Source organism: Desmodus rotundus, chromosome 7 (genome assembly GCF_022682495.2).
Source record: "Desmodus rotundus isolate HL8 chromosome 7, HLdesRot8A.1, whole genome shotgun sequence".
NCBI lineage: Eukaryota > Metazoa > Chordata > Mammalia > Chiroptera > Phyllostomidae > Desmodus > Desmodus rotundus.
In genome coordinates, this window is record NC_071393.1 from 2,739,535 (window position 1) to 2,762,542 (window position 23,008).

At 54.6% G+C, this 23,008-nt stretch overlaps 1 protein-coding gene across 3 annotated transcripts in view; it reads right to left on the bottom strand.

Moving 5' to 3' along the window:
* Positions 1-23,008, bottom strand: part of DNAH10 (dynein axonemal heavy chain 10) — a 132,318-nt gene that overhangs the window by 17,089 nt on the left and 92,221 nt on the right. For all 3 annotated transcript variants that reach the window (XM_045200470.3, XM_045200472.2, XM_045200473.2), the window contains 14 exons: positions 21,735-21,887; positions 20,332-20,592; positions 18,894-19,066; positions 17,766-17,859; positions 17,344-17,511; positions 16,345-16,533; positions 13,164-13,335; positions 12,468-12,671; positions 11,850-11,930; positions 10,176-10,373; positions 9,058-9,219; positions 7,589-7,763; positions 1,862-2,043; positions 630-766 (listed from right to left, as the gene is read on the bottom strand). In XM_045200470.3, coding sequence (XP_045056405.3) covers positions 630-766; positions 1,862-2,043; positions 7,589-7,763; positions 9,058-9,219; positions 10,176-10,373; positions 11,850-11,930; positions 12,468-12,671; positions 13,164-13,335; positions 16,345-16,533; positions 17,344-17,511; positions 17,766-17,859; positions 18,894-19,066; positions 20,332-20,592; positions 21,735-21,887 — 2,349 coding nt within the window. The remainder of the gene's footprint in view (positions 1-629; positions 767-1,861; positions 2,044-7,588; positions 7,764-9,057; positions 9,220-10,175; positions 10,374-11,849; positions 11,931-12,467; positions 12,672-13,163; positions 13,336-16,344; positions 16,534-17,343; positions 17,512-17,765; positions 17,860-18,893; positions 19,067-20,331; positions 20,593-21,734; positions 21,888-23,008) is intronic.

Consider the following 23,008-nt stretch of genomic DNA (forward strand, 5'->3'; position numbering starts at 1 on the left):
AGACCTGTCCGGGGAGGGTTCATCGTGGGGCAAGGAAGGAACAGCCTCTGACCCGGGCTCCCAGGGCTCCGAGCAATGGAATTCTGAGCTACAAAGCGACACCAAACTGCAGCTCACAGCAACAGCCCCAGCCTGCCAGTGCTCTCTGCTCGTGGGTTCGAAGTGTCGCTCTGACCCAGCGGCGCTCTGGTCTGGGCCATTTGCCCCTAGGGGACACGCAACAATGACTGGAGACATTCTGGCTGTTGGAACTCGGGGGCAGGGACGGTGGCACTAGTGGGCAAAGGCCCGGACGCTGACCACAGTGGGGCGCAGCAACAATGCCCAGCCCCACCAGCGGCAGCACACAGCCACAGCTGAGACCCCTGCACCACCCCTGACAATGACCTTGAGCGCCTTTCACTCCACCCCCTCACACGAAACCCGGAAGCCCGTGGTGGCTGTCAGGCCCTGTTACATCTAAACAAAGGCTGTAATCCACAGGTATTGGTCACTGGGAAAACCAATTCGTGGGCTTAAAATCAGAACCTTGCCAGAGTTCTCCCAGCAAAGCCGTGGACATGTGAACTCTGACCCCGAGTTGGTCCGGCACTCAGCAGCAGTGTCTGCGCCCTGCAGATGGGCAATACCTTGTCTCTCTTGGGCTTGATTTCTTTAAAAACGTCACAGTAGCCCATTACAGCCTCCACGAACTTCAGCATTCCCAGGCCTGCTTTGCTCACAGCTTCCATTTCCTCAGTTGTGGTGTTGAGGTTCTTCAGCAGACCTAAATGAAAGGTTGCAGACGCAGTGACTGTGGTGAGCGGCGAGCCCCGCCCCAGGAAAAAGTGGGGAATGAGCTGCCCAGAGACACCGTAGGGCAGCCAGTTCCTCAGTCCTCAGTCACCAGGGGGCGGGACCCAGACGGCTGCCCGGGGACAGTGGGCAGGCCCAGCCCCAATTGAGTTCTCTGTAAGAGGACACTTCAGATGAGAGTGAGGGCACAGGTCACTGCCACCCAGAACATCCTGTACCCAGGTGCTTCCGTAGGACAACCAGCAGTCCTAGGGCACCTGGGGGGTCAGTGGGGACTGCCACCTGGGGACCAAGGTGGCTCACAGCAGGGTTCTGACTGGGATTCGTAGCTCACTACAGGTCACGGACGCCTCCACCCGCACCCTTGGCCCCGGAGTAACTTCACATCTAACCAGTGTTCAGGTGGAGACAGTTCCCTGGGTTTTGGTGTGGTTTTGACCCTTTGTGTTTCATTTAGTTTTGTTTTCAAGTGGCTGCAAAAGAACATCTCGTGACACAGTTCTGAACGAACGTCAGGGTAAACGGTGGCACTATAAACCCAAGCTGGGTTTTGCGAAGACCCTCATCATCCTCCCGGCTCAGCGCCTGGGCAGGTCAGGCTCCACACTGAAAGGGGATGTGGGAGTGCTGTGACTGGAGTCAGAGGGGCTGGCCATGGCGGGGCTTTCCCCTCCCCTGCGTCCTCCCCCGGGAACCTGCAGAAGACTTTATGCTGGCAAGAAGCCAAGAGGAGAAGCGAGAGTTAGAGCAACACCGGGCACCACCGTGCCCATCAGACAAGACACACAGGACACGGGGCTGGTCCCAGCTCCACAGGACGGGACGGTGTCCTTCCAAGGAGAACCAGAAAACTGTGGAGTTGAACACGCAGCCCAGCCAGGGTCCACCCTCCTGTTTCATGGGACACTGCCCCCATCTTCGTCTGGGGACCAACACCCCACCCACTCCACCCACAGGGCCACAGGGCCACCATGCGGCTGCTAGGAGGGCCTGCCATCCCTACCTCAGAGACTAACAATCTGAATGGAGAACGACCCTGGCCCTTCCCACATTTCTCTACACTCACTTCTGATATTTTTAACTTGGCTCTGGCTGATTGAATCAAAATCAATCTCCATCAGCGACCGCAGGAAGTTCGGGTCAGACATCATGCCCTTGGCGGTTTTCCAGTTGAGCTCTTTGTAGCCCTTCATGATGAGGATGCACTCGCACACCGTCTGCACCTGCTTCGGGGGCTTGGCAAAGGACCTGGCAAGACACAGGAGCGCAGGCTGTGGCCAGGACTGGGCCTGAGTGAGGGCTCCAGCAAACCCGGAGCCCTCGGGTTCCAGGGCCCAGCCTTGGAGGTGATGTTGCGTGGAAGCAAAAGAAGCCACATCCCAACTGAAACTTGGGCTCCCGGGGGCGAGCTTCTCCAAGGGCAGGCTTGGGGTCTCATCCACTGGGTGCCAGCCCCAGCTCCTGGAAGCTGACTGGGCCCCAGAATCAGAGCAGGGATCAGGAGGGTGCAAACCCAGGTCAACACTGAGGGTGTCCCAGTCAGTAGGTCAGGGTGCAGCCAGAGGACCTGCGTTTTTCTAAAAAGATTTTATTTATTTATTCTTAGAGAGAGGGGAAGGGAAGGAGAAAGAGGTGGAGGGAAACACTGATCCATTGCTTCTCACACACACCCAACCAGAGGCCTGGCCCACAACCCAGGCACATGCCCTGACCGGGAATTGAGCCAGCGACATTTCAGTTTTGTGGGACAATGCTCCACCAACTGAGTCACACCAGCTGGGGCAGAATCTGCATTTTTAATTACACACTGGGGTGATTCCTCACTCAATGGGAGCTACTGTCATTATTGCCATCATTGCCACCATCATCATCACCATCATCACCACCATCACCATCACCATCAGCAGCAGCATCACCACCACCACCACCACCACCACCATCATTACCACCACCATCACCACCATCATCATCAGCATCACCACTACCATCACCACCATCAGCATCAGCATCACCACCGTCATCATCATCACCACCATCATCATCATCACCACCACCACCATCAGCAGCAGTAGCAGCATCACCATCATCACCATCATCATCATCACCATCACCATCATTACCACCATCATCACCACCATCACCACCATCATCACCACCTTCACCATCAGCATCACTACCACTGACTGGCCTCTTCTCCATTTCCCAGAAGAAGACCAAGGCCCCTGTGCTCGGATGGCCCGCCTCTGCTCACGCAGCACTGGGGCCAGGGATGCTCACATCCTGGTCTCCTTCCAGGCTCGGTGGCCCCTTCCCTAGTTTCTTTGCCTTGATGGGACTAGACTGTCACTGTGCTCTGCCACTCTGTGCACAGTGCTCTCAGCCCCCTGAGAACTGGAAACCCAAGGGAACAGGAGGGGCACAGCAGCATGGTGCAAAGGCCCAGTGGGGCTGCTTGGCTGCCCGCCGCTGGGCGAGGCTGTACGAGCCACAAGCTGTGTAGACAACAAAGCTGTGAAGAGGTGGAAGCCAAAGGACAACGACGAAGAAAAGGCAAAGGAAAGGGGAAGGAGAGCAGGAGCCGGCAGGAGCACAGCCATCGTCACTGGGCCCAGCTGTTGGAGGAAAAGGGAGAGCAGGGAGGGGGGATGGAAGTGGGGAAGAAGAACCCCACCGTGCTGCAATGTGGAGGCTTTCTGTACTGGGCGAGCCCCCCGCCCACTTCCCTGCAGACAAGAGAAGAGAGGGAGCCACAGCATGAGGAGAAGTCGGGGCGATATCTCCAGCACACAGCTTGATGATTAAAGTGATGGTCCTGAGTCAAGCAGGCCGGCACTGGGGGCTCATGAAAGCAGGCAGCGCCATCAGCTGTTTTTAAAGGGTTTCCTCTGGGGCTGGTGAGAGCTGGGCCTAGGCCACTCTGAATAGTCAGAGGGGGAAAGAATCAGTGAGAAGGTTCCAGATACAAGACAAAAGGGCCAGGCCTCCGTGCAGGGTCCCGAGCCCCCGGGCCTGTTAGGAACGTCCAGGCTTCTCAGTTTTCCAATCTATAAAATGGGAAGCAGAACCAAAACTTCCAGCTCCAAAGTCCTACAAGTGTGTGACAGTGAGTCCCCTGCTGTCAGCTCACAGAGCATCCCTGGAACCTCGGCGATCCAGAACACAAGGCCAGACAACTGAGGTGCTCCAGCTACTGAGGCTGTAAGTCTGGGGGATAGGAACGTTTCCGTTTCATTTGATGCCTTTCTTCTCTCAAAAAGAAACTCAGGGATGAGGGAGACAAAGGAAGATGACCTGCTGCCCTCTCTGAAGGAGAGAAACCATCACAAACCTCAGCCCCCACCACCCCTCACCCACTTGCCCCCAGACACTCCAACTGCCTGCTTTTCCCTGAAGCCAAGCTCCTCCCAGTCTCCGGGAGGCCCTCCAATCCCCACCCTACAACCAAGGGTCCCTCCCCTCTAGTCAGGGCAGTTTAAATGATGCTTCCTTCCCCGACCACCCACCCCAGACCAGACCACTTCCTCATTCCTAGCGGCAAAGGCCCTTCCTCCCCGACCTGGTCCCAGGTGACCTCACTGTCCACATGAGCGCTGCACCTCCCCCAGACCATCCATTCCATGCAGTGAAGCCCCCACCTGCCTGGCCCACTGCTGCTCACCCCGGGCCCGCACAGGGTGGCTGGCAGTGGGCACCCAGTGACTGCAGAGTGAACGAAAGGAAGGAAATGAAATCGCAAGCCAGTGACAAGGGAGCCTTTTACATGACAGAGGAACATCCACTGCTAAGCGTCATCACTCCTCATCTCCTGCCTTGACGTCTGAGGGTCTCTACAGAGGGGACTGAGCGTCGCAACAAGGCGGTGCCGTTCAGAGAATGGCAGGGTATGAAATTGTCGTGATGTAAGTGCTGACTCATCACACTTAACATCCAAACGACCTAAAAGAAAGCCAGACTGTAGTCCTCTCAAAAAAATAGAACTGCACCCAAACTCATCTGGAAGCCCAGGAAAAATCCCAATGAGATCAAACATTTAAATGTAAAGAACTATAAGAATATAGAAGAAATCATGGAGAAGTTATTTCACAATGTCCCAGTTTTAAGATCTTTTAAGTATGACATAATGCAAAAGCCACAAAATAAAATATTGCAAAAACTCGTCACACAAAATAAACATCTTATACACAGCAAACACAAATACACACACAAACCTCATGAACAAAGTCAAGTGGCCAATGACAAACTGGAAAAATACTTTCAACTCACATCATGGATTAAAAGCCGATCTCCTTACTATATAAAAATCTCCTGGAAATGGATGAGAAAAAAAAGCAGCAACAGCAACAATCCAACAGATAACCGGGCAGAGCACATGAACATTTCCCAGAAAAGGAAACACACACGAATCCTTCACACATGAAACACGGCCAGCCGCATCCACCACGAGAGAAATGCACATTACAGCTACACAGATACCATTTTTCCTCTACAAAACAAGGAAACGTCCAAATGTCTAGTCACACCCTCTGTTGGCAAGGCCATAAAAAAGCAGTCGGTCCAGACACGGCGGCCCAGCGGGAGGGTAAGTGAGTTCCCCGGCGCACGGAGGGAACAGACGCTGCAGCTGCGCACGCCCTTCGACCCAGCGACCCCACTTCCGGAAGGCATCCCTCTGGGGCTCGCCCAGGAGTGAAGCATGGCCACACCGCAAAGGCAAGACTGGAGCCGAGCTAAAGACTCATAAGTGAGGGCTGGTTAAATAAATGACGGAAGTGAGGGCACGGCCATAGGACAGAATGTGAAGGGCAACTTTAAAACATTAGGGAAGTTCACCATGTATCACCATGTAAAAGATCTCCAGAATGTATCGTTAGGTGGCAAAGCTAAGATGCAGAAAACACGAACAGTGCACCGTTCATGAGAAAAAAACACACAAGTGCCCCCCTTGTCCTACAAACACTGGAATGCAGAGTTGAGAACTAAAGAGACCTGGGTCTAGCCCGTCACTTGAATCCGCACTGAAAACCCTCCGGGAGGGTGAGACAAGCACAGTGAGTCACCTGTGGAGGGAGGGAGAGGAGCCGCACTGACGCGGGCGGGAGGGAGGGGCTCTTGCAGCTGTAGGTTTGATGCTGGAACCACGGGCCTGGCTGAGGCTCACCCGGCAGTGACTGTGAGCTTGCCCCGGCTCTCAGAGCGCTGGTCCTCAGAGCAGCCCTGAGGTCATGGGGACGTTCATGGGGATGGTCACCACCATCCACATTTTACAAACGAAGAAACAGCAGTGCAGAGAGGTTAGGTGGCTTGCCAAAGGTCACACAGCCAGAAAGAAGCAGAGCCGCGCCTGAACATAGTACCTGTTCTAATAATTACATTTTTAAAAATTACTCCTTTCAGGTCACAGGCCACCTTTGCTTTCTCAAGGTGAGCTGGGCACTTGTCTCACACCTGTCTCAGGGTGACACAGGTGCACTGCCCAATGGCAGGGAACACATATGAATCTCCCCACATGGACCCGTGGTAACCCCTCTCCCCCTTGGGTTTTTGGGGGACTCACAGCCTCCTCTCTCCAAATGAACTCCCTTCAAAACCACCCCCACCTCTGCTCTCACGATGCCTTTATGCTGCTGACTTGGAAACAGTGTCCAAGACTCATGTAACCGCCCGGTGGCTGAACATTTCCCCTGACAACGTGTGCGCAGGTTTCTCCCACAACGCAGCATGGGCTGCAGCATGTCTACTTTGTTCTGGCACCTCAGTCTGAACTTCCAGCACAGGTTACTGCCACTTGAAAACGTCCATCCTCACACCTTCATCAGAATCACACTGCAAAACTGAGCCGATGACTTCCTGCTAACGGCAGCAGCGTCTCCAGATGCTCTGCAAAGAGTCACTCAGGCCTCCGCCCTGGAACCAGCTGAATGTTCTGTTCAAACTCACACATTTCACTAACCAGCAGACAGAAAAGGCACAGCTTTCAACACGGAATGCTGCTCAGCCCCTCCCATTCCACCAGGACCACACAGCAGAGAGTGAGCCACCAGCCTAGACATGGGAGTCTCTCCCAGGAGACCCGACTGTGGGGCCAGAGGACAGAACCGTTCTGAAAATGAGGACATGACAGGGAGTGAGAAAAGGAGAGAGCTGAGGTCCCTAAACCAGGGCAATAAGTGTGGGGCCAGGCAGCCCAAGGACAGGGGACAGGCGGGCAAGACGATGTTTATTCCTGGCTTCACGCATGGTGCTGACTTTACCAGCGGAACCCCGTTAACGGAACACCCGCCCTGCACTGGCCCCTCTCCCTGACAGCAGGCAAGCCTCTGGCTGCCCAGAAAGGGGACGTTTCATAGACTGACTTGCAAAACATCTGGGGCCACGATGAAAACCCGCTCTCCCCGCCTTGGGCAAGCCCCTCTGGATGGGAAGGGATTAGAGCATCTCTCATGGTCCATCGCTCCCTCAGCGGGGACAGCTCTGCCACACTGTGTCCATCAGAGTGCTGGCCGGGCCTCGAGTATGTTCCCATCAAGAGGACTGACTTACAAAGCTCCACCTCTCCCACACAGCCCGTTCTGTGCATCGGCCTGGGTTCAAGATCGGCAGGCCCTGCAACCTACCAGCTGGGGGCCGAGGGAAAGCCACCTCGCCTCCCAGGGCCCCACTTCCCTCACCTGCAAATGGAGATAATAACAGTCCCCTCCATGGAACAGGCCCAGCACAGTGGCCCCCACAGTTACCATCACTGCTTTCAGGAGGGATGCTAGGGGTAAGCCCAGCTGGAGAGTGCCGTCAATACCTGATCTCGGTCACATCTGACTTGTCCAGCTTCTGCAGCTCCAGCTTGGCGGCCTCCAGGATGGGCATGACCTCGGCAAGGGCGGTCTCGGCCTCGGCCTTCTCCACGGCGATGACCTTGTTCTGCTCCTCGATCTCTATGGCTTTCTCCTCCGCGAGCTTCTTCTTTTCCTCCGCTGGGAGGGGAGGGGGAGGTCAGTGAGGCTGCTGGGCGTGGGCAGGACAGGCCGCTGTGGGGGCAAGCCACGCACAGCCCTCGGGTCCTCACTGGGCCACAGGTAGTCTAAGGAGCTCTGGCTCCAACCTGGTGGCCTCGGGGCTCTGCTAGGAGAGGAGTCCGTTCCATACCCCAGATCTCCAACCAGGATGGCTGCCCCCGACTCTGACCTTCCCGCCCATGTCCTGCCCACTCCGTCCCACGTGACATCCCCCAGGCCTGCTGGGCCAGTGCTCGCCAAGGACACCAGGCTGCCCTGTGTTTCTGGCTCACTGATATCTCGCTGCCTTTCTGTCACCTTTTCCTACGTGCATTCAGGCCCAACACAAAGAGCCACACTGCCCCCCAAGTGGCCCGCCCCTGTCACTCTCAGGCTCATCGCTCTGTTTATGGGCTTCATGACACTGATCCTGCTCCGAAACTTCGCCGCCTCGTCAGCAGAACACAAGCATCTCCTAGGGGCTGTAACTACAGCGTTCAGAACCGGGAGTGGCCGACAGTAGGTACACCGCGTCGAGTAACATTCCCCCGAAATCCAAGTCTGCCCATAACCTCAGGACGTTGCCTCATCTGGAAAGAATGTCTTTGTAGTGCCGTTAACATGAGGCCGTGCGGGGTCAGGGTGGGCCCTAAATCTAGTGACTGTGTCCGTATGAGAAGGCCATGTGAGGGCACAGAGATGCAGCGGGAAGAAGGAAGGAGGCAGCGGCTGGAGTGAGGCATCCCCAAGCCCAAGAGGGCCCAGGGCTGCCGGCCACACCAGAGGCTGAAGACGCGGCTGGAGTCTCCCCTCCAGCCCTGGGAGGAAGCCCGGCCCTGCCAACACCGTCCTTTCAGATGTCTGGCCACCACAACTATGAGGGAATAAACGTCTGTTTCTTTTTACGTCACCCCGCTCGTGGTGCTTGGTTGTGGCAGCCTCAGAAAATAACTTCAGTGGCATGCAGTAAACGCACGCAGAACTCGCTGGCGTCACCCGACGCGGCGTTCTCTCGGGATTAATTTCCACAGCCAGCAAGCCGACGCCGATGGGGGTCTACAGCAGGCCAAGGGACAGCCTTTCCACTCACATCAATCCCTTAAACCAGCGGCCCAGAGTCCTGCTTGTGGCAGGTGTCCATGGTCACTAAGCGGGGCCTGACACTAACTCAGGAAAAAATGACAACTGAAAGGTCAAAAAGTGTCGCCCCTGCCGCCCACAGCACAGCCCTGTCCTACCATGCAGGGCGGCCCACTCTGAGGGGCCCACTTGCCTGTGGCTGTGTTAGAGGCGATCTCGTCCAGCAGGGCCTCGCAGGCAGCAGACTTCTCAGCCAGCACGATCTTCTGCTCCGCCAGCTTCTGGTTTAGCTCGTCAAGCTGGATGGTGGCCTCCTTCAGCTTGTCCAGCCCTCCCTCCAGACGCTTGCACTGAGCTGAGGAAAGAGAATGTGGGCATCCACCACCACGGTGGGCTCTGGGCCCAGCACGCCTGGCGAGCAGTCCAGTGGCCACGCTGCAGTTCCTCCCACTTGGGCTCACCAGGAAAAAAATCCCTCTCCTGAGATGTCAGGCGCTTCTCCGCACCTCTACTGCCGTGTGGGATGGCGTCAACCAACAATGCACCTCTTTCTTTTTAAATTTTTTTAAAGATTTTATTTACTTATTTTTAGAGAGGAGAAGGGAAGGAGAAAGAGAGGCAAACATCAATGTGTGGTTGCCCCTTGTGCGCCCCCTTACTGGGGACCTGGCCTGCAACCCAGGCATGTGCCAACTAGGAATCAAACGGGCCACCCTTTGGTTCACAGGCTGGCACTCAATCCACGGGGCCATATTAGCCAGGGCCGAAATGCATCTCTTTCTGAAAACACCCCCTTAATTTGGCCAAGAGCCGGAGCATTTTTAAAAAGGATTCTCCAACAAAAAGCTATGAAAGGATTTAAACCAGAATTTAGATAGAGATTACCTCTAGGCCAAAATTTTAGAAGCAATTTTAAAATTTCCTTCAGTATTTCTGATTATATTTTGCATCTTTCTACAATGTGTACATTACTTTTGGAATTTTTTAGAAGACTCATATTTTTTCAATAAATAAACATTAATAAAAGCATTTTTCAACAGAGCACAGGACTGCCATCAAAATATATCTAATGCAATGAAAATTTAGAGCTAAGAAAGTTCACAGCCCAACACAGAAAAATAAAAATAAGGGTGTGCCAGGGCCCTGCCCACACAGGAGAACCCTTCCGAAACGCAAAATCCGAGCGGTGTCCCGCTTTGCCTCGGGCCTGAGTGTGCCTGGCCTCCCTGAGAAACATCTGCTTCAAGGAAAGACCAGGTGTGGGCTATCGTGAACAACAGGTCCCGTGAACCGCCCACTCCCTGGCCTCACCTATATTGTACTGGGTTTTCTCATCCAGTAATTTCGAGTACGTGTTGATAAAATCAAGGTAATTCTTGGGAGTTACGTAGTTGCTGCGCCTCAGCTTCTGCAGAAACTGTTTGCTGAATTCACCCACGGATTCATGGACCAAAACCACGTGGTCTACCAGATCTTCTATATTTTCTGTTGGGATCATCAGATTATTCCCTAAAGAGGAAGGACGGGAAACATGCCTCTTAAAGAAAGGAAAAGACCGGTTCCTCAAAAAGCTACACACAGAATTCCCACAGGACCCAACAATTCCGCTCCTAGGAATGTACACAAAAGATGAAAAACAGGCGTGAGCAGACTCTTGTCTGCCAACGTGCACAGCAGCACTGGTCATAGGAGCCGAAGCGCAAGTGTCCCAAGTGTCCCTCAGCAGATGACGGGCAAGCACAATGTGGTCCATCCCCACAGTGGAATGTCACTCTGCCTTACAGAGGAAGGAGCGCTTCCCCGGCCACACCTGGATTCCCCAGCCACGCCTGGATTGACCTCAAACACACGCTGAACAAAAGCAGCGCAGCGGACAGGAAAGGACAAGCGCCGCGTGACTTGACTTACATGAAACGTCTAGACCGGGCACGTTCACAGAGACAGAAAGCAGACTGACAGTTGGTTCCCGGGAACAGGGAGGGGACGGGGCAGGGGTCAATGGGCACCACGTCTGTGTGACAAGAGGAGAAAAGCTCTGGACGCGGACGGTGGTGGTGGTCGCACAACAACGTGGATGTGCTTAATGCCACTGAATTGTACACTTAAAAATCGTTACCATGGCAATTTTTGTGCTACATGTCTTATCTTTTAAAAGATACAGAAATGTTTTGAAAAATAGAAGAGCAAAAGTCACTTGCTGGTGGCGTCTCTGGACCACAGTACTGCTCCATGCTCCGAAATTTTCTCTGAGAACACAGAAAATTCTCCTCCTGTCTTAGCCCCTCCCCCCCAAACTGCATTCTCCATGGACAGGAGGAGTCATTACTCATTGACTATGTATTTACGAAGGGACACTATCAGTAAGGGCGCCCAGTGTCATAAACCTGTCCAGATTAGGTCCATAAAAAAGTATTTCCCTGAAGATAAATTAATTTGCTTTCTTATTTCAAAGATTAAAGTCAATAACCAAAGCTTTAGGTATTTAAAACTTGGCAGCAAATTCAGTGCTGATTGATAATCAATTTATTGAAAGGTCCTTTAGGCACCCTTTGGGCCAGGGGTCAGCACACAAACATTTAGGCTTTGTGGGTCACACGGTCTCTGCTGCAACGACTCAACTTTGTGGCTGTAGCATAAAAGCAGCCACAGACAGTACATCTATCAGCAAGTGAGTCATACTCCAATAAAACTTTATTAACCAAAACAAGCCGTGGGCCGCATTTGGCCCACAGGCATGGTTTGCCCACTCCTGCTTTGGATGATACCCAATCGATTGCTACCCTAAATTGTCCTCGTAAGTTCCCTGAAATCCGTATGAACTAAAACACAGTATACACCAAAAACATACTAACATGCTAAGACCCACTCGTGGTCGTGCAGGTTAACAGTGAAGGAATCCACTGGACCACAATTCAAACCCAGAGGAATGAAAACCAATTGCTCTGTTATACCGCCAACGTGGTCCCCACGCTAGCTGTCACTCACCTAAAAATGACTTGGCAACAGCATGCAGGGCCTGGGGAGGCCAGGGCATGAACCAGTCGATGCCGGTGTTATTCACCAGCCCTAGGAAACAGAAAGAGGGAACAGGGGTCACTCTGCAACCCGAGACGTGCACAGGGACCCTTCTGCGCCGCCCCACAGACTGTGGAACGAGCCAGCTGTGTCCGAGAATGGTTCGTCAGAAGCAGGTTTCACAGCCTCAGCACCACTGACATCTGTGCTGGGTGACCCAGTGTTCAGGGCTGCCTGGGCACCCCTGGCCTCTGTCAACTGGATGTCAGTAGACTACTCGCCACCCCACGCTGACCACCAGAAATGTCCCCAGGGCACAGTTCCCCCAAGTGGTAGCGCACAGAGTGGGCCTCGCACCCGGGACTGTGAGCACGTCCTCGAGTCAGAAGGACAGCATCCACCCATGCACCACGTGAGAGCCGGTGGCAATTGTGTGGGGCGGGCACAGCCTGCACTGCAGGGTCCAGATCTCCACCAGGGACCTATCGTGTTTGACTTTGCTGGTGGCACCGCAGGTCGAATGCTGCTCTCCAAAGTGCACGCCCTGCTGAAGGGGGACTTGGACGTGTGAGCTCAGCTCAGGGGTACCTGGGAAATTCCTGCACCAGGTCCTCAGGGTGTCTCCCACAGGCGACATGCCCAGGACGATGTGCAGGTTGTTGGCGCTCTTGTTCACGAAGTACTGCCACACGGACTCCTTGGCCAGGCCCATCCCTTGCTTCAAAGCCTCTTGTCCAATCTGACTGAGGATGGACTCCTTCTCCTCCTCTGCAAAAAGTGCGGGCACGATTCCTGGAAAACAAAGCAGGCCGCGTTTCCGAAGTCTCGGGTCACTATCACAGCAGACACTGGAATGACAGAAGCAATGTCACAAGAGCCCAGAGGGCAGGGCTGGGGTCCCACCTCTGGTGCCCAGGGCTCGCCTGCTCTATGCCCCATCTCATCTGGGAGATGGCGGGGGGCACAGGCCTCCCTCTAGCCTAGGAGGTTATCATGAGCATAAGAGCAGGGTTCTCAACTGGGGGCAATTCTGTCCCCCAAGAGACATTCGGTGATATCTGAAGACATTTTTGGTTGTCACAACTCAGGTGCCGGGGGATTGCTAACGGCCTGTCAGGCTCCAGTGAGCACGTTCCCCTGGCTGGCTCCACCTAGCAGTGACAGCCTACACGTGGCCTCTTCTGTGGGGAGTAAATGCCTAGAAGGTGTAATGCTTCTCAGTCGGAGCCCATGGAAGGCTGAGCACGGAAAGCCAGCCACGCTCGGCGCCCAGCCTCGTGGTACCTGAGGTCAGCATGTTGTTGATGAGCTCCAGGAAGCCCTCCTCGGCCACGTGGGCGTCCGTGAAGAGGAAGATCATCATTTTGTTCTCAATGCCAAGCTTCAGATAAAGGTTCTTCAGGTCCTCCCGGAAATTGTTCTCAGAGTAGCCTTGGCTCAGGAGAATCTCAAACACCTGCCAACCGGAGCACAGTGATCACGTGAGACAACTGGCCAGGGTGAGGCTGACGGGCCCTGCAGGAGTGAGGACCACCCCGTGAAGCAGAGGTGCTCATTTGCAGGGGCCGCCGGGCCGTCAGACCATGCAGCCAGCAGAGAGGGACAAGCGAGAGCAAAACCGGACGACCCAGGCTGTGTTCACGAAAGACTACTGAGTGAGAAATGCAGGACAAAGACAACTATAATGTCCCTTTTTGTCAAACAACCAGGACAGACATTGTGGGGGCAGGTGAGTGAGTGTGGGGAGCACAGGTCTGTCCACACAGGATTATGGGAGCGTGGGAAAGCGGAGGGGTTTGAAAAAGACGCCCTCAGTTGTTAAGATGAGTGACTTGAGTTACAGGGGAGGAAAGGCAGGCAGGAAACGAGGAGGCCAGGAAGGAAGCAGAGGACGGGCAGGCAACAAAGGAAGAGAAAAAATACACCCAGGTACAACCCTGATAGGTATGTGTACTCACAGGTGTGAGTTCACTCATAGTGGGGTAAACTGTGTGCAGATGTGTAAAAACACCGAACATAAAACTGTTTTAAATGCTTACATTTAAAAATCCTGCCCTGGCTGGTGTGGCTCAGTGGATTGAGCACTGGCCTGTGAACTGAAAGGTCACTGGTTCGAGTCCCAGTCAGGGCACGTGCCTGGGCTGCCAGCCAGGTCCCCAGTGGGGGGCGCGTGAGAGGCAACCACACATTGGTGTTTCTCGCCTTCTCTTTCTCCCTCCCTTCCCTCTCTCTAAAAAATAAATACAATCTTTTAAAAACTATTTTAAAATCCTATTCCACATGAAATAGATACAAATGTTTGTTCCAATTGTTTTAACTGTCTCTACATGACACACGGAAGTTAGCCAGCCTCACTGGTGTAATCACTTCACAGTATGTGTGAGTCGAACCCACACCTAAGACTCATAAAGTGATGCGCGCCAATTACATCCCAGGAAACCTGGAAAATGTGTTGTCACAGCTGCTTTAAACCTATTTTTAACAAAGTTATGGATAAAATTAAGTCTTTTGCCTTTCCCCGGGCCTTTCCGATTTCCTCTCCAAGGAGGCAAACTCCACTGTGAATTTAGGTCCAAACTCTCTAATGTGAAATCTGGGGCCAGGTATCAGAAATTTTTTAAACACTCACACCCTTAACCCACCCATTTCCCCGTGTCCGAGAAAAGGAGTGCCGTGGGAGAAAATGGCCACTGTGCAAAGACACGTGACCAAGGGTGTCCGCCGCGGCAAGGACTCGTCATAATGACGCCAGACGGGGCTACACGCCCGGGGGCAGAGAGGGCTGACGGAGAGCCCGCGTCTCAGAGGACACAGCAAACGTGCTCACTGACTTGGAAAGACGCCCGGGATAAACAGGTGGACAGGATGAATTACGCGCCATGCACACTGCTAACCCGTGGCCGGTCAGGAGCAAGCACAGGAGAAAGGCCCTTAAAGGACGCAGGCCGATGGCGGCCGTCTCTGGGCGGTGAGACGGGAGGGGCCTCTGTTTTCCCGAGATGGTCCTGCATCTTCCAAACTGTCACTGTGAGGCTGGGTCACGTTTACACAGAGGCCAGTGAGCGCGCGATTACTCTGCAGTGACAGTGACCACAGCGATGTGGAGTTCGATCTGGTTCCCGAGGGTGTGGAGAAGAGAACAGGAGCACATCTGATTCGCTGGTAGAAGGGTTAGAAAGATGTAACAAGTGAGCCTCTGAAGGCAGCTGAGGGCCTGGGAATGAGGGTGGCGGTGTGAAGACCCCAATCTGCCCCGCGAGGGGACATGCCTACCGCAGAGACGGCCAGAAGGCCTTGGCTGCGGGGCCAGCTTTCCGCAAATGCGAAGACAAGGATGGCAATGGAAAGGCCTGATGATGAATGGAGCTGGATGCCGGCAAAGAGAAGCAGGTTCATGAAGAGGGCACACTGTGCGGAGCCCTCACTGCAGGGCCCGTTCTCCACCTGGAGAGGCCGTGCAGGCGAGGGGCCCGTGGGCCGCACAATAGCCACTGCGAGACCCTAAGGACCCTCACCTGGTGCTGGTGGGGACAGGAAGTGGCGCTGATGCTTCGGGAAACTAGCCGGCAGTTTCTGAAATGGCTAAAGGTAGAGCTGCCCCGGGACGCAGCAAGCCCACTCCGAGGGGTGCTTCCAAGTGAGAACACGCCAGCACTGACGTGTGCATGTGAACGTCCACGGCAGCATCACTCACAGTAGCCAAAGGGCGGGGACAGCCCCAGTGCCCACCAGAGGATGGCGGACGGACAAAGGGCAGTGTGTGCTCACACACGGCAACAAGACCCAGCCCGGCACACCGGGGACGTGCTGAGACGTGGGTGAAGCCTGGAAGCTCCGGCTGCGTGAGCGCAGCTGTCACAACAGACCACGTGTACACACTCCCGCTTACAGGTGATGTGCAGAACAGGAACGTCGACAGGGTCAGGCAGGAGATTAGCGGTGTCTTAGGGCTGGGGGTGGGGGGAGGTGGGGGAAAACAGCTAAAGGGTATGAGGTTTCTTTGCGGGGTGAGGAAACCATTCTAAACCAGACGGAGGTGATGGGTGCACGTGTCTGTGAATCTACCGAGCATCACAGAATTGCACACTTCAAATGGGTGAGCGGCATGGTCTGCGAATGATATCTCAATACAGCTGTATCCAGAGAGAGACCCCGAGCACTACCCAGCACGGGCTGTGCAGGAACAGCAGCCAGCCACCTGCCGACCTGAGCGCGGGCCCACAGGGCCGGGCCCCGACCCCCTCCACCTGGGGGCTCACGCTTGACTTCCAAACTCAATACCTCCACTCCAGAACCAATACAAGAATTCAATGCTTCAACTGCACAGTCAGAATAGCACCGAGCGCCCACAAACACCCACTTCACGCCCCATGAGAACAGGTTGCAGACTGTTCCAGCACTGCATCAACTGCCCACTGCAGAGGTGGGCACATCAAACCTGTTTCTGGGCGGGGGAGCGCCTCACCTCGTAGCCAGCTGTGAAGGCAGCCAGCCTGGCCAGAGACTGCTTCCCGGAGCCCCCGACGCCCACCAGCAGGGCGTGGCCGCGGTCCATGCGAATGATGCGGTGCACACGCGTCAGATGCTCCAGAGCGTCGTCAAAGAGGACCAAGTTCATTCTGGTGTTGCTTTCATTGTACTCCTCAAGAATTTCCTGAATTCAACAAGTTTCAGGGAATGGGGCCCTGGCTGGTGTAGCTCAGTGGATTGAGAGCAGGCTGAGAACCAAAGGCTAGCCGGTTCGATTCCCAGTCAGGGCACATGCCTGGGTTGCAGGTCAGGTCCCCAGCAAGGGCCACGTGAGAGGCAACCACACATTGGTGTTTCTCTCCCTCTCTTTCTCCCTCCCTTCCCCTCACTCTAAAAAATAAGTAAAATAAAACCTTAAAAAAAAAAGGTTAACTTCAGGTAATGGGAAAAATACAATAAGCAAACTATTGAAATAAATAAACATTAAACGATTTCCAAGGGTCCCTGGGTTTGCAGAGGCAGACTCTGTCCTTTGTCCGGGAGGGATAAGAATGGAGGAGAGCTTCTGCTCAGTGCATACAGTGGCCGAAGTAACTCGTCTGGGTTTACAGGACCAAGTGTAGCATTCGGGATTGAGGCTCCCCTCTGCTGGCCTGTGGGCAGCCGGCAGTGAGCCAGCACTGACTGCGCGGGTCAAGATGAAAATGAATGATGGAGCCGGGGGAGTGGCCCCCAACCTGGCTGTGCACCGGAACCCAGACCCCTCCCTGGGCTTGAAGAAGGGGAGGCCTGTGAGCCCTGGGGTCTGTGTGCTTAACAAATCCCTCAGGTCACTGCCATGTGCTGTGGGACCTGGGGGCCCCTGGGCCCCTGGGTTAGACACGAGCCATGTTCTGAACCCGGACAGAGGGAGGCCCAGGGGCCCCTCCCAGTTCCGCCTCCTGGGCACCCCTAAAATGCTCGGTTCCTCTGAGAAGATGAGCCCCGTCTGCACCTGGAACAAAGCCTTGGCCGCCTCGTAATCCTGGATGTCTTCATAGATGCGAGTTTCTTCCTCGTGCAGAGCCATCCGGAAGTCTCCAAACAGGATGGGGTCCCTCATCACCACCTCCACATCGTCGTGGAAATGCTCCGTGACCAGGTTTCGTATGCGCTCTTGCACCTGACAACAGAGGACACATGGGCTGGCACTTACCAGGAAAAACACACAAGCTAGGACCATGTGGTTTGCGTGTGATTTTCCTTCCCAACTGCTACAAGGTACCTAACGACCCCCCTCCTTGACAGGCTGACTTATTTTTAGTGTCTATTTACTATATTAAAAATACATTGGGTTTTTAACGCTTTTTTTTTCACTCAGACAAGAATTCTGTGGTTAGAGTTTTGCATCTGCTGTGTCGGCTGTGACGGACTGACCAGCTGCTTGTCCACTTCGTTGATTAATCGGTCGTGGAAGACCCGCAGACACTCGTTCCTCCAGACCCTCACCATCTGGGTCACCGTCTGGAACCTGTGTGAGGGAGGGGCAGGATCGGCCGGGCGTCAGCTAGGGAAGGCAGGGCTACACGCTCCTGTTTGTAGATGGGCTCCCAGGGCACGGAAAGGACAACATTTCGACAGCCCCGACCCCGCTGGTCTCACGTTAATGCACTGTAACGGAGGCCAACAGATTCAGGGTGAAGACCAGCATGACCTTGTGCCTGCAACTTACCCTGAGGCGGGGGGGGGGGGGGGGGGGGGGTGAAGGGCAAGGTCTAGGAACAACACACACGGCGTAAGGGGAGCACTGGCCCCTGCTCCCACTTGTTGGACTCGCAGGTTTAAATGCAGCACGGGGCACTCACGGCTCCTCCGAAGAACCAGCTCCACCCGGCCCCAGATCTGGAGCTTCCTCTGGTTTCTGGTAAAGAGCCCCCAGTCCACTCGAAACTCCGGGAGCCTGAGCCACCATTCCAGCCCCTCACAGGCACCCAAGAGTCAGTGTGGGTGGGTGGAAAGGACTTACTCCATCACTATGATGTGGACTCATAATGGGACTCCATGCTTGCAATGCACACGGACGGAAGCCCACCTTACTGCGAGTGCACGAGTAAGTCTGGTTTCAAAGAGGAAACCTGCACACCCAGACTGAAACTCCTTCTGTCCTCTGTGCTTCCTTCCCCCAGACACACCCAACAGAACCAATGTGAACTGGAAACAACTCAGTCACACGAGCAAAAGGCAACACATGGGCAAATTCAGACTTCAAGACTAAGACAGGAGGTCAGCAAAGCGGCCTCACCAGGGGACACACCTGTCCACATGGCCACACCTCTGCCCCTCCTGTCCCACTTGCCTTCAACTCAAGGGCTTACAAGGCAGCAGGCCTTATGCCAAGCATTTAACTCTTTTCTTCTTTTAACGTAACCAGAGAGACACTGAGCAATTCATTGACACGCTAACTGACGGAATTCGTCCCTAAGTCCCGTCTTATCTTCCTTAACAGAAGAAGAAAAGCCATCGCTACACAGCACATGACACCTTCAGGACACAGGGCAAACTCACCGCTCGGGGTTGGTGAGGACCAGCCCGTGAAAGACTCGCGAGAGATCGCGCAGGTTGAAGATGTAGTGAAACTTGGATGGGGTGGGCGGCAGGTCCTGCACGATGTCTGTGTAAAGTGCCAGAGTGCAGCGTGTCAGCCGGTCACTCACGGCCACGATGCTCTCGTGAAACACCTGGAAAAGGAGGACGCCCCTCAGATGCCACCCTGCGGCCCGTCCACTCGGCTCCTCTTGGAAGGGAACCAGGCACCGGCTGCGATGCGAATGGGCCGAGAGAGCACAAGGCCGAGCGACAGACGCAGACACAGAGGCCGCAGGGCTCCGGTTACAGGAAACGCCCGGGTTAGGGAAATCCAGAGACGGGAGGCAGGTCAGTGGCTGCCAGGGGCTGGGGGCTGCGGTGGAATGACTGCTTTTAGGGTAACGAACGCATCCTGGAACTAAGCAGCAGGGGTAAGGCTGTAAACCACTGCAAATGGACTAAATGCCACTTAATTATGTACCTTAAAATGGCGACAGTAACTCATCTCACCTGAGTTTTACCATCGTTTTTAGAGAGGAGATAAAACACATCGAGAGAGGAGCGCACCATCTGACCTGCTTCTGCTCCCCTGGACTTTCACACCGGACACGTCGACAGGGTGTGCACCAGCTCTCGGGCTGCTTCACGGAGGCCGCCCTCACGCACCAGTTTGTTTGAAAACACACGCCTTGGGGTGGGGCACGAACAGGCCAGGTCTGCTGATCCCACCTGGCCAGTCCACGCCTCTGCCTTTCCTGCCCAGCCCCTGAAGACCTTGAGAACGCGAGCCCCACTTCAGAAGGAAAAACCACGATCAGAAAGTCATTACTTGAATGAAGGGCTTCATTTGTGGGGCCCAAATACTTACTAGTAACAGCAACAACTGGCACCTAACGAGCGTCTGCTATGCGCTGGGCATGGGGCCACACTCACTTAACACGCCTTCTCCCCCCACTCTTCCACCACTCGGGGGGCGGGTCCCTTCCTTTCCTCCCTGCTCCAGGGGAGAAGGTGCCTCGGGCAGCTCAAGGGACTTGCCCAAGGAGCAACATGGGAACTGACCCCACCACCCCAATCCCTAGTTGATCCACAGCTGCAGCTCCAGGTGGCGCTGTAACTCAGGGCCCATCATGACTCCCATGGGCCCAAGGCACTTCTGTCTCTGGGCCCCTTTCTTCATAAAAACACATTGTTTTGTATTTTATGACTGCATGGGTATAAAGATGAACATAACTCAGGCTGGGTTGCCTTCAGTTTTTTCTCCTGCTTTTGAAAGAAATGAGAACGTTCACAGGCCCCTACAGGTTCTGTGGGCGGCGGGCACTGTGTGCGTGCTGCTGAAGGAGCGGGTCGGCCCTCGGACATTCCCACCCAACCCAGGGCCCGGTTAGTCGGACTGCTAATTAACATCGATTACCGAGGTATGGCCTTTCAGGATGGAGAAATAAATTAAATGCAGAGACTCCTCTGAAGGAAACAGAACATGGAAGACACTGAACAGTGAAATAAACCTCAGGTCCACTTCGTTGCGGCCGCCCCCCGCTTTTCCCATTGCAGCCAGAAAGCCAAGGTCTCGAATGCTTTTACAGTTCAGCTCCTTCCCGCGGTCGTACAAGTAGCCTTTTTCCAACAGCAACTTCAGCAAGGCAATGGGCTGCTGCGTGCCATATTCATCCACCTTGTTTTTTCAGAGAAGAAAGAAAGGTCACAGTCAGAAAGCAGAGCCAGTGACGCCTCTGCACACCGGCTTCTCAAAAGTCTGCAACTGGGCATTCATTTGCACTTCGCTCCCTCACCAGCCTGTAAGTTCCACGAGGGCAAGCACTACATACATTTCGCTCATCACTGCATAGCGCCAATACTAGGAGATGCTCAATAAACACAGGTTAATCGGAAGGATAGCCAAACAGGTGTGTGGATGGATGGAAGCATGGACGGAGGATGGATGCTTTCATGGATGGATGATGGATGGATGACGCATGGATGCATGGATGCATGGATAGATACATGGAAGGATGATGCATGGATGGATGATGGATGGATGACGCATGGATGCATGGATGCATGGATAGATACATGGACGGATGATGCATGGATGGATGATGGATGGATGATGGATGGATGATGAATGGATGATGGATGTATGGATAGATACATGGACGGATGATGCATGGATGGATGATGGATGGATGATGGATGGATGATGGATGGATGACGCATGGATGCATGGATGGATGGATAGATACATGGAAGGATGATGCATGGATGGATGATGGATGGATGATGGATGGATGATGGATGAATGGATAGATCCTGGCTTTGCACACAGTCCTTCTGAAGAAAGATTTTCAGGAAAAAATGGTTCTGTGGAAATGATATAAATTTAAATGCTAGTACTAAGAAAACTTTGCAACTCTCAGGCTCTGGCCCCAGAAACACACCCGTCACACGTGTTTAAGTCCCCTCCCTTGGTAAATCCAGAGGAATTCTCGGGAAATGTCTGCCCTCGTGCTTCCCATGTGTATGGGGCTGAGAACAGTGCTCTCGTCGGAGGAACAGCTCACTTGGAAACCACTCACTGAAACGCGTGCTAGGCATCGTTCAGAGGCCGCCTGCATCGCTCTTTCCAGAAACTGAGGGGCACAACCACTAAGGAAGAAGTTCTCTGCATAGGAAGAGCACCCCAGGAACACGGTCCCCCAGGTTGGCTCCCCACACCTGTGCCCTGCAGACATCGCACAGAGTGCAGGCAGGGCTATCCTGCCTGCACACATGGCGCCGGCCCACGCCCGCCCTCCCCGCCCCGAGGCTTCACGCTACCTTCGGCATGTTCATGTCGTCCATGAACACCAGCAGGCGTTTTCCCATGGGGGGGCCGTAAGTGTCTTTGGTTCGTTTTTCCACATTCGCTTCTAAATTTCTCTGGATGTCCAGGGACGTGGTGCGGGAGGAGAAACTGACCATTAGCACGATCTGAAACACAAAGACGGCTCCAAAAGTGGCCCTTTCCTCCCGCTGTCAGCAGTGAATGCTGACCGTGAGCTACCGTCCCCTTTACAAACTCACTGGTGTCTGAGCTAGCTTTCTTAGAAACCGATGTGTCTGCACACCGTTCTTTTTCAAGTGCTAGAGCAGGAGTTCTTCCTTCCTTCTGGCCGGTGGTGGGAGGCCAGAACAAGCTGCCGCAGGTGAGTCTTGGGACAATGCGGACTGGGGGGTCTTGGCTCCCCACAGTCCTAGCCAGGCGACTTCCAAAAAGTCGTTTAGCCTTTCTGAGCCTCACCTTTCCCATCTGCAGGATGGTTTTGATAAGCCTGCCCGGGCCACCCCACCTCACCAGTGACCGTATAATGCGATGAAGCGCACAGGCATTTGCAACATGACGAAGCAACAGTCAAAGGTAAGTCCTGTCACACCCGCGTGTCTTACAAATGGGTCACGAGAGCACGACCACCCTTGGTCTCACCTCCGAACCAACTGCTGAGAGGAAGGGGAGGGAGCCCCGGTCCCTGTGCGGGGAGCATGTCCTCACGCGCTGGGGCAACAGCCCTGTCACTGTGCTTCTCAGAGCCAACTGGCGCGAGTCCCCGGACCCGAGGTCCTCGCAGCTCAGGCATCAGAATCGCCTGGTGGGCTCGTGCCACTCAGCGCGATGGCCCCGTTCTCAGAGTGTCCCATTCGGGAGATTAAGCAAGTTTTCAGGGGACGCTGCTGGCCCAGAGAACCAACGCCTTAGACAGCCCCCTCCAGCTGAGGGGCCTCAAGCGCACGTGCACAGGAGTCGCACGCATGGGAGCCAAATGGGGTCTCCCAACAGTGACTGTGTAAGCACCAGCACGGAGTCCGGGCCAAGGGGCCCTGTGGAGGGCACTTCTGGGCGCTGCCTCCCTTTGCCTGGCTCCACAAGTCTGTAGCGCCCTCTGGCTGTGAACGTCCCTCCTGTGCCCTCCGCGATGACATCCGGAAAGCTCAGCAAGCCACGTTTGCATGTGCCGGGATGTGGGTGAGCACGACCCCCACAGGCAGCCCAGCCTGGTCCCCCCCACCCCCGGAAGAGGCCCCTGGGAAGCCCGGCTGACACCCCCTGCCATCTC